The 12,116-nt window shown below is 31.0% G+C and overlaps 1 protein-coding gene across 2 annotated transcripts; it reads left to right on the plus strand.

The window, feature by feature from the left end:
* Nucleotides 1-7,320: 7,320 nt before the first annotated feature.
* LOC105107582 (cyclin-D5-1-like) lies at nt 7,321-9,659 on the plus strand. 2 transcript variants are annotated; one of them, XM_011001563.1, is made up of 6 exons: nt 7,321-7,731; nt 7,839-7,925; nt 8,010-8,304; nt 8,391-8,524; nt 8,602-8,750; nt 9,201-9,659. In XM_011001563.1, the coding sequence occupies exons 1-5, from the start codon at nt 7,447-7,449 to the stop codon at nt 8,740-8,742; spliced, it is 942 nt and encodes a 313-aa protein (XP_010999865.1). In that variant the 5' UTR covers nt 7,321-7,446; the 3' UTR covers nt 8,743-8,750; nt 9,201-9,659. The 2 variants fall into 2 exon arrangements, with proteins under 2 accessions (XP_010999865.1, XP_010999864.1); XM_011001562.1 differs by having other exon boundaries at nt 8,602-9,659.
* The last annotated feature ends 2,457 nt before the right edge of the window (nt 9,660-12,116 follow it).

Here is a 12,116-nt window from a genome sequence, read left to right on the forward strand (position 1 = left end):
TAATTATTGACAGATAGTATATGATTTGATACATGAATATAACACAATGAAACATTACTCTAAATCCCAAGCAGATTTCTTTACCTAAACATATATAATACAATCAACATGTCAAGTGAATTTAATATCAAATAAGTAATAGAGTCTTTTGTTATTAATGTATGTTAACTATTAAATTTTATGTGTTTATATTTGAATTTAAAATTAATGTTTTATTAATAGCAGGTTGGATTCTTACTGTGAGAAGGTCAAAAGACCATATTTTATCTCTATAATATTGATGAAAAAAGAAAAATTCACATCATAAAGTCCCAGTGGTTGGATGCTTGCCGTATTGGACTTGAAATACTTGGAAAGAGGCTAACTCATGATAATGTCGCGACAGAGAATGAGACCACTCAGATAGAATCAGGAGTTAAATCCATTCGTGTTACTAATAAGAACAGATTATCTGGTAAACAACGTAAACACAGAAAGATAAATGAGTTATGTTTGTATATTTTGAAATTATTTGGATATTATACTATTTAATTATTTTATATTTATTTTGCATGTATACTTGTCTGTTTGTTTTTATATTTATAGGGTTACTTGTGATCATGGGATATGAGAATATGCCGAGTCTAGTTAGCATTTATTGATTGCGATTCTTGTAGTTTTTTATATGGTTTTTTAAGTGGTGTAAAATTTTAGACACAATTTCTATATAGAAAAATGTATAAAAGTTTGATAAAATCAAAAATATTTTAACTCTCTAAAATCATAAAGTAAATAAAATTTAAGATTAACAAAAACTATAATTTTATAAATATTTTAAGACCTAAAATATAAAAATGATCCAAAACCTTATAATAACCAAAATAATATAACTATTTTGGCTACAATCCACTTATTTTATTAAATTTTAATTTTTTCAAAATAATTTTTTACAAATACTATAATTTAAAAACATGATATTATTGTTATGAACACGACATCACTTATCACTTATTATGATCATAAACCATAATATAATTTAAATGTAATAGTTTTGAACTATAATACTACTAAAATAGCACATTTATAGAATGTGATATTCTCAAACCATGTAATTTTACCAATTTTTTTTTTTTATCATTGTGTTATTTCAGTTTTTGATTATATCTTGGGTATTAATAGACGGATTTATCCCAAATAAAAGCACCATGTGAGCACGCTGCCCCAGGGGGGCTTTGCGCAGCAGAGGAGTAAGTTTCAAAGGGGATCGGGTCAAGGCAGTCAAAACATTGGGAATCAAACTCCTATTCCCTGACCTTGCCTGCCTGTGACATCTATCTAGGTAAAAGACTGGCAGCAGAAGTTTTTGTTGAAAGAGATGGCCTGGGAGTTCTCAAGGATTAGGTGTTCGTGGGGCACAGCTCCCTTCCTTGTGTGTCAGAAATTTCAAGACATCTGCCACAACGCTGATCACCCTTCTGTTCTCTTCCGGGCACCATTATTTCTTGATTGTTATTTACTGCGACTGCGCTTTCCCATTTCCAAATTCTATAATTTCTTGACCACCCTTTGTTTTTGTGCCACAGCTTCTTATTTGTGACCACCCCCTTTTATCGCAAGGTGGATGTTTTTATTTTTTATATAAAAAATTATATTTAAATTTAATATATATACCTGGTGTTTTTAGTACAAGTGTAACGTCATTTAATTATTATTTTTTAGTGTGGGTTTTGTATACCCAGTTAAAAAAAAATTATTATTATAATTATTTTTTCAGTGGAGTTCTTATAAACACAATAATACTGTAAAGGTTATAAATTCTTAGTGTTTATTTCCATATATTTTTATATAAAATTTTATAAACAAGTCTATAATCTACTAATACTATTACATTATTAAAATCTTCTATATCCCGTTATGTTTTTATTTTTAGTTGGATAAAATAAGTAGAATATAATTTGTAAAATAATTTAAAATATTATAATGATAAGATTATATTTTAACCCTTTATTTTATAAAAAAAAATAAAACCCATGAATTAAAAATATAATATAAACCCTACAGGATAAAGTTAAAGTTTTGTGCCTTTGCGTTTGCGTTTAGCAGTCACATATGGACCTCATGCCAGGTTGAGGGCACCATTAAACATTGTTTATTCATTTTTTTGCTGGGAGTCATGTATGCCAGGTCTCCTCGCACCCAATCCAGAAAATTAACTTTAGTACTGGTGTTGAATCCCTCGTATAAATGGATTATATATTTCTCTTTTGGGTCCATTATTGTCATCATAGTTCCTCGCACCCAATCCAGAAAATTAACTTAAGTACTGGTGTTGAATCCCTAGATCCCTTTGACATCATATAAATGGATTATATATTTCTCTTCTGGGTCCATTATTGTCATCATAATAAATAGTGATATGGATTGAGAGCTCACAGTATTAAGGAAAAAGCCTCTCTATTTGGTCCAATTTTCAAGTGCCTAGCCGCATAAAATGCCCCTTAAAAGGTCTCGTTAGGTACCGTGGCAATGCATGGAGGGCTCGCTTTAGAGGGGAAATTGCTGCCTCTTTGAAGAACGATGCTGCTAAAGGTGCGGGAGGGGGGACATGCTGCTCTTTCCGGCGTCGCTGGGTCCAGTCAACCTCAAAGTGGAGGAGACAGCAGATAAAAGAGGCCTTCCTTGCTTTCTATGTTTATCAAATAAATATAATAAAGTCCTCCTTATAATTATGAGGACTTTCATGTCTAACCTATCTCACATGAATAAGTAATGTTATAAAAAAATTGATTATAGAAATAATTATATCAATTTTTTAATATCTAATGTGATGAGCAATATTGTAAGTGTAACCAAAATCAACATAATACCACTAAATATACACAATAATTACAGTCACAGAATGCCCTTATAAAATATATTTATAGTAGGTTTTTTAATAAATTATAAGTCAATTTTATCCTAGGTACATCGAAGAAATTAAAAAAAAAATAGAGAGGACTATTCAATTATGCTGCTAAATCTCGACGAGTCAAGCCTATTGAATAATAATAATTATAAAAAAAAACAATAGCAACATGCCTAGTGCTCATCTATGGAATTAGTGCACTGACACATCCGTTCATTAATGAAAAGGTTAAATAAATAAATAAAAGAGGCAACAATGAAATACAAAAGCATAAACACATCCGTTTAAAATTTCATTATGCATCCGCTCATTGAATTCAAACTTTTTTTATAATTTATCTTTTAATATTTTCTTCGTATAATATAACTTATAAAATAGTTGAATTTCCTTTATTATTTGGCTAGAAATATTTTTTATTTTTCTTAATCAAAAAATAAAAAGATATCAAGTTTGTATTTCATTCTTTTAATTTTTATTTTTAAAAAATATATTTTCAATTTTATCATCTTATCATTTGATTTAATTTAATATTTATATGAGATTTAATTTTTCTTCTTTTAATTTTATTTTATTTTTTCAATTATATACTTTAATATTTGATTTGTTTATAATTGAACTTTTTAAAATATTTATGTGTAGTGATTCTAGCTTCATGACTTGGGTCACAAGTATAAAATTTTAATTATAATTAATATTGATTTTTTATATTTTTTTCACTTGCTTTATTTTTTTATTTTATTATTAATATCGAGTTTATTAAAAATTAAACAGTTTTATTTTTTTTATTTTAGTCTATATGCTGATGACTTGGCTTAGTGATCCAAGTTACGCATTTGTTATTCTAATTTAGATTGACTTGGAGTTTTTATATTAATTTTTTTATTTTTATGTTAATTTTCCTTGTTTTTTTAAATATATTTTTACAATTAATTTTAAACATCTAATATTAGAATATTGAGGATTGGATTTTATACTTTTCTTGATGCGGTTTGACTCAAATCAGAAGTATAAGATTCAAGTCTGTGTTCATATTAGTGTTTTTTTTTTTCTTTTGACTTTGAATTTTTTAAATAATAAGTTTTTCTATTTTATTTTTATAAGTTTTTAATAAAAATGTTCTAACTTCACAATCTAAGTTATAAATTTATTACATTAATTTGGATTTAATTATAATTTTTTTTTCAATTTCTCTTTATCTTTTAATATTAAAATAAATAACTCTGATTTTTTTTTTTATCCTTTAAAACACCTTGTAAGTGCTTTCATTGTTTTTTAGGTTGGAAAAGAAATCGACTCAATCCATGGTGAAATTTAGACCACATATCTAGTATACATATATATCAAAAATTTTTTATGAGTAATTTTTTTTTAATTAATTATATACTGATAATTTTAACTATTAGAATGATTGTTCGATGTAGATAGACTTTTTATTAGATTTCTGCGTTTTCTTTTTTATCTCCACACACACATACTTGTCGTTGAAGAAAGTAAAAGATGGTGAAAGGAACAATTAACACCAAATTTAGTTGGCAATTTGTGGAATTTTCTAGGCTGTTGTTTGCTCAAACTCAACGTATTTTTTCTTTCGAGAAGAAGCCTATCATGATCCCAACTACTGGGGACTGATTTTGAGCTTTTTCTTTACGAGTAGAGATCCGGCAAATAGAACGAGCAACGATGTCCCTCTGGGTTCTATGTAAAAGCCATGGACCCTGGAGACGAAAAACCAAGCTTTGTATTGTCATTCAATGTTGTGGATAGGCAGTGCAGCTGGAAAAGAAAGTGATTCTTGATCGACCCCACTTTTAGTTTTTTCAGCTATTCTTTTCAAGATCTCATGATGATATAAATTATTTATTGAAATTTAATTAAAATATTTGAATTGAGATAAGTAATTGGTATAAAATTATATAATTATCCTCACTCAAACTTACAATGAAAAAAATTATATGAAAAGACTAAAATATTCTTGACAACAATGAATTAAATGTCTTATATCCATAAATATATGTATGTGTAATTCTCTTATGTATAAAAGATGATAAATACCTAAATACCCTCATATGACACATTACCCTGCTTAATTATTTTTTATCTCCTAAGAATATTTTAATTATTTACGAAATATTAAATAAACAAAAATATTCTTAAACAAATCAACAATGACTCATAAATCGTATAAAAATACTGAAATACTCGTAATCTAAAGGCATTTATTTTTTCATGAGAACGACAAAATAGCCACCACATTATAGTGATCGGTATCTTGCAAGGAATAGTTGATTGACTCGTCTTTGGCTAAGGGCAGTTCAAGTATGTTGACTTAAAAATAGAGTTGATATTACTGACAGAACAAATATATATATATATATATATATATATATATAAATGCGTTTAATTAGAGAGTTAAACACATAAAATAAATTTATATTTAACAATTTTAGAATTAATTTCTATTTTTTCAAAATAAAAATGATAGGAAACACATTCCCTCTGTCCCAGCTATCTTTTTATCCAAATCCGTTACCAAACACAAGAAAGGAAAGGGCAAGTTGGATCCATGATTAGGTGTGGTTGCGACCCGATAGCTTCGTAGTCAAAGCAAAACCAGTGACAACGTATTAAACAATGAACCCATGGAGCCATCTTCACAGTGCTGTTTAAACTCTAAACAACTGGCCACAAAGACAAAACAAGATTCCATGAAGACTTTCATGGGGATGCATAGGGGAAGACACGAACAGAGGCATATAATACCATTCCAGCCCAGAGACATTTTTTAAACCACACTAAACACTTATGGTTTACAGTGATTAATGTTTTTTACTCGATTATCGAAGCTGAAGAATAAAAGAGGTATGTGGGCACAGTCAAAGAAATAGATTAGAATTTGTGGGAGCAATTAAAGAATATTGTAAGAGGTAACATATGATATATTATAATGAAGTCATAAAGCGAGGTTCTAGTAGATTTTTTAAGGCTAATTAGACTTTGAATCCCGTGTCATCTTTTGATTTTACCACACCGTCAAGAAGGGCAATTTTGCCCATATCATCATCACCTTCCCAACCAATCACTAACACTTGACTTCCCATTACTTCTAACGACACCTTATAATATCCCAAAAAATTCAACTAAAATACTTTTTTTTATTTTTTTATTTTTTAAAATACAAAGATTAACTTTAAATTGTCTCAGGATATAAATTTATTTTTTATCTTTGTATTTTTTCATTCAACTAAAATATATTTTTGTCATTTCTTTATTATTTTTATTTTGAGATGCTAATCAAACACAACCTAACAAATTTTAAAAATCATATTAAATATAATGAAACATTTCTTTTCAAGGCATTGTCAAACTTGATATGTATTTGATATTATAATAATTTTTATAAATATATTTAGAAAAAAAACTATAAATTATAGCTTTTACTTATTCAATGTGTAAAGAAATTAAAAGTTTGAGTGGATTAATATAAAATCACGGTGTGTATTGACAAACCAAGTGCTTTCATACAAGTGATTGGAATAAAATACAAACCCACATCGCCTTAATTTCTATCTTTTCAACTCTAAATTTCCAATCCGCCGAGCCCATTAAAGTGTGCGGAGTGATTTTTTCTACATGTGATTCCTACTCTTGTTAGACTAATGCAATCCGAAAGCCTTTTTGACGAGTCTCCTTGGCCACGAGGACTTATTGTATCCTTCTGCAAGGATCAGTAGATATTTCACTCTGTAAAGCACACCATGATGAGCTCGAGCACACAAGAGAAACAACTCCCCAACCAATCACTAAAGATCAACGTGCAATTCTCAGGTACCCTTACCCGCTGTATGGTACCCGCCTGACAAGTGACAATCCCCTCCCATCTTCTCTCCATCTGGCCGTGAAGCCCACGCTCTCGACATTCACGTACCATCCAATCCAACAAAGACCACCACCACCCTTGTGTTCCAAAAGTCCAAAAACTGCTCCCTCCTTTTCCCACAAGAGTAGAGGTATTTTTAGTTCATCTACTTGTAAAACCAAATCCTTTCCGGTTATTATATCCGACCCGATATCCTAATTTTTTGAAGCGGTTTAACAGTTTTTTAAAGTGGTTTCTAGTTGATTTTTTACATGATTATATAATTTTTTTAAAATTTTTTAAATATGTTTTTAAAAGCCATCATGTGTTACATTACTTAATTAATTTGATTAGAATTTTAGTTAAGTTTAAAGAAAAAACAAAACACTTTTTTTAACAAGAATTCTTCACAAATTAATGTGAAAAAAAAATCATAGAAACGTTATTTAGTATGTTTTAAAAAATAAATTCTCTCAATAATTAATATTAAAACAATCCATTAATGGTATAAAATCTAGAAGATATATACAATGTCACAAAACAAACACAAACACAAACACCCACATTCTCTCTCTTTCAACAGACAACCGTTAAAACAGTAGCCAACACTTTCGCACCTCATCTCCATCTCCCTTTATCAAGAACCTTGGTCAAACTTCATTTTTCTTCACTTCACAAGTCATGCGTTTGGGAGTTAATTTTACGCATGCTCTCAGCATGCAGTGAAATAAAGAAAATGGCAGACGAATCTTTATCTCCCGGTGATCTTTTCTGTTACGAAGATTTTCTTGGTGAATTGGCAGTAGCAGATGAAGATGATACATACATTGATATTACAAGGACTTATGTTGGTGACCCAGATACGGAAGATGAGTATTTGACGTTGTTGGCTAATCGAGAGCCTCATCAAGGTTTTAATGCTAATGAAACTTTGGTTCTTGATGCCTCGTTTAGAACTGCCCGCTTGGAAGCTATTACATGGATTCTCAGAGTTAGTGTCTCTTGATTTCTTTTCTTTCAAATCGTTATTCATGCTCGGTCTTTAAGTTTTGTGAAGATTAAGACATTTCTGTTTTCTTTTGTTGGATTTTAATGCAGACAAGAAAAAACTTTGGTTTTCATTTTCATACCGCATACTTGTCTATGATATATTTTGATCGGTTCCTTTCAAGTCGTTTCATTGATGTAAGTCTTCTGAATTGGAAAGTTTCAATCGAGTATCCATTCTTCTACTTGTGGTTCATTGTTTCTTGTTTCTTGGTATCGCAGAGAAATTATACTAGGGTAGTTAGCCTGATATCTGTAGGCTGTCTTTCTTTGGCCGCAAAGATGGAGGAGGTACGAGTACCCTCTTTACCACAGCTTCAAACAGAAGGAGTTACATTTGGAAGCACAAATGTTGAAAGAGTAGAACTTGGAATACTGAGTACATTACAATGGAGAATGAACTATGCAACTCCCTTCGCTTTTCTTCGCTATTTCATAATAAAATTCTCCAGGCAGGATTCTCCACCAAGGGAAACAGTATCTAGGACCGTGCAATCCATTTTGGCTTTAATGAGAGGTAATGTGCCTTTAGATTCATCCTTTAATTACTTCTTTCTTTGCATTGATTATGGTATACATTGATGTAAAGTATGTTATATGCAGAGATACATTTGATGAGCCATCGACCTTCGGTTATAGCAGCGGCTGCCACATTAGTGGTATTAAATAACAGCTTAACAAGAACCACATTGGAGACCCAGATGAATTCAATTGCTTATCCAGGATTTCTTAATATTGTGAGTGATTTATTTGTTGATGAATTCAATTAGACGAATCTGTTGACCTCGGACTTGTTGGCCTTTTTGTGTCACAGGAAGAGGTGTTTCGATGTTACAATCTACTGCAACAATTAGATGTGGAAAACCTTCACACACCAAGAAATGTAAATTCGGCTAGTAGGAGTAATGATATCAAGAGAAGAAGACTTCAATTTGATAATGATGGCCCTGCTTAAAATCAAGGGTAACTGAATGAAACACTTACATAGAGGAAAAGATTGTTTGTGATACTTAGATAGAGGAAAAGATTGTTTATGATATGATTTTTCTCAATGATTTTGTTCTTTGCCTATGGATATAATTCGGAGTTGATTGGAACTGTCTCCTCAAGGAGCAACCAAAGAAAGGAGACACAGAGAAAGGAAAAGGAGAAAAAGGCAACACTCTGGGTTGCATATAGTAAAAGCTGATAGTGTTGCTAGTAGACCAATGCCATAAGGTGGAAAGAAGATTAGAGGGCAGAAGAAAGATCTAGAAGACTGCTTGATAAAAAGTTGCTTCATATGCTTACTCACATGTTCAATTCTTTTCTGCAAAATTTTTTAGTCATTTTAACTTTCTATCTGGGTTTGGGTTTATAATGTCTCTTGCAACCCTACCTTTTGATGGGATGCTTTCTTGTGTCTTTGAAAAGGCTGATAGCAGATTGAGGGCTTGCGATATGAGCTGGGGGGGAGGGGGGAGGTAGTTCTGTTTGTGTGGTCTGATGAAACAGTGCCGCATGCTAGCCATCAGAAAAGCAGTGTAAAGGCGGATGTGATTGGATTTGCTTGAATGTTTGGGGGTTGCCTTTCATAGCGGGGCCTGCTTTATTTCTCCCTGAAACCCCGTTGGCTTTATTGAAGTTTGAGAGGGGTCATCAGACCCAAAAGGAACTTCCATGTTTGTGATTATACATTTGATGGAACAGGTTTTCGCGCCTATAAACTACATTTTCCCAAGTCATTTTAAGTTCGAATACTGATATTATTGCTGTGATCGTTATGGCTTTTCTAGTGATCGTACTTGATGCTGGTTCTGTAACCAAACATACTCGTCTCAGCAAGGAAAAGGTTATTTTATGCTCTTATGGTTCTTCTGATGCTTCCCTGATTCTGAAACTGCATTCACCATGGATTTAACATTGTTGTTGTAGGAACTTCAGCACAAATGGTGGACTAGAACCCTAATCAAACCCACAATCAACAACTAATCTCATTTTATTTTTTATACCAATCTGTTTATTTTTACATTTTAAAAGTATTTTTTAAAAAAATTAAAAAACTTTTAGAATGAAAGAACATAAATTTTACTTTTATATATATATATATATATATATATTTCAATTACAGTTTCAACCGTGTCATTACCGCTTAGACAAGCAAAACCTAAACAGGTAGCCTCTCTTCCTTTCATGGCAAAGCGAGAGTGGTGTAATGTATGATAAGCACAAGCAGCCGGCGTGATCTGTGATAGTCTTGCTTAGCTTTGATATATGAAGAGCATAGAGCTACCCAGAAACCAACTAATCATTCGTCGATTTTTCTCAAAAAAAATATAGAAGAAAAGGTCGGTCGTTTTTCTTGTATGGTCTTCACTGAAACCAGAGATAAGTGCAGATTTGGTTGACGTCTCCAGAGATACCATTTATTGTGAAGAATTTTCTTATCTCAGAAGTCCAAGAGACATAACTCTGCGGTCAATACTGGAAAATAAGCGCACTCGGTACTCTCTCTGGCATGAGCACCAGCTGCCAATTTTGCTGGCGTGAGGCTATTGTATCTAGATGTGGACCATCATCAAATCTCACTTTAAAAAAGATTCATTTGATAATTTTTCCTTGTAGTTATGATTTTAAAAAATAAATTTGAATTGTTTTTATAAATTATAGATTTTTTATAAACAAGATTTAAAGAGAGATTTTAATAAAACTCGTATATTGATTAATAGTTGTAAAAAGTTCAAATTTCAACCACTCCGCAGCACATTGCTAAAACATACCTTTATCCTCTGTAGTCGAAATTAGAGTACAGTTTCACCATTAATATTTAATGCATCAAGCACGTATTTATTTAGGCATATTTACACATGCAAGACACCATGTTGGTGACGGCAAGGAAAGTTTCCACATTTAGAGTAAAAAACGACTCTTTTGTTTTTTTTTTAAGGATTTTTTTATTTTGTTTTTCAAAAATATTTTAAAAAAATTATTTCGTATCATTTTAATGTGTTAAGATAAAAAATAATTTAAAAAAATAAAAAATATATTATTTTAATATAATTAAAAAAACACTTTAAAAAATAATTAGTATTTAAAGAGTTTCATTTGAATGTTCATCTCCATGACTGAAAGGGTGCTTTCTATCTATTTACATCAGCTATAAGTGAAAGCTTAAAAATCAAGGCAGTAATTATCCAGGCCCGGTCAACCCATTTTGACCACTTGATGCGTTGCAAAGAGCCCCAAATTAGGCAAAATGAGCCCTTTATTATTAATGGATGCTTAGAGTATGCTCGCAAAGACCATAAGATAATTCTTGTAAGATACGTTGAAGGTGTCCATGGAACAATATTATCCATCGCCATACTTTTTGGCATCAACGGCATCTCTAAGAGGAAGAGGAGAGATATTTAAAAGAGTAAAGTCATAATATGATTATGAGTAGTACAAATATTATTATTATTATTATTTGTTTATATACACTTTAGTGATAAAAAAAAACCATTTAAAATAACTAGTTGTATTTTAATATATTTAACGTACCAGAAAATGAAATAAAACACTTTGTTTTAATAAATTCTGCTCTTGTTTTTTTGCGTCAATTGGTTTCTTTTTTTTCTCAACATATAGGAATGGCTTTTTTAAGGAGAAATAAGATTTTAACATTTTATATGGCTATCCTGTTGTGGTATGATGAGCCTAAAATAGCATATTTTTCACTTGGTTTTATGTTTATAGTCAACATTGAAGATGCTTTAATGGGAGAGGTATGTGAAGAGCCAGAATATATAATTATTAAAAATAGCTCTTTATCTATTGGTTTTAAATGTCCGGGGAGACAGCTATATGAATGCTAAAATCCTTTTTGTGAAAATAAAGAGTCATTCCTACATGTTTTTTTGAGGAAAACCATAAAATGGAGGGAGCATTTTAACTATTTTTTTTTCCTTTTAAACTTCCCCTCTTTCATCCATGTAAAATAAAAAATAGCTTGTTAAAATAGCTTTTTCCATTGAAGGATAACATGAGATAAAAAGCGAAATGACACTACTCAAAATCCTATGATGATCATTCCAAATGCCATTGAAAATGCTCTAATACTTGCATGCATGGAGATTCATAGATGGCCTCTGCCTTCTACACAGAAACTAGTTTGAAATAAAACCCGATCTGATCAGACTCAGAATCATCAGATTATCAGGACGGTCCATTAGAGGCAGAGTTTAATAACATTTATCGTATTTTGGGCATTTTGGGCAGATCGAAGCAGGATATTGAGGTTAGGGGCAACAGATGATGACGATTTATAACATCAAGTTCCCATGTTGATCTGGAAGAGCATGCACTAAA

Source organism: Populus euphratica, unplaced genomic scaffold (assembly GCF_000495115.2).
Source record: "Populus euphratica unplaced genomic scaffold, PopEup_1.0 scaffold267.1, whole genome shotgun sequence".
Classification (NCBI taxonomy): Eukaryota; Viridiplantae; Streptophyta; class Magnoliopsida; order Malpighiales; family Salicaceae; genus Populus; species Populus euphratica.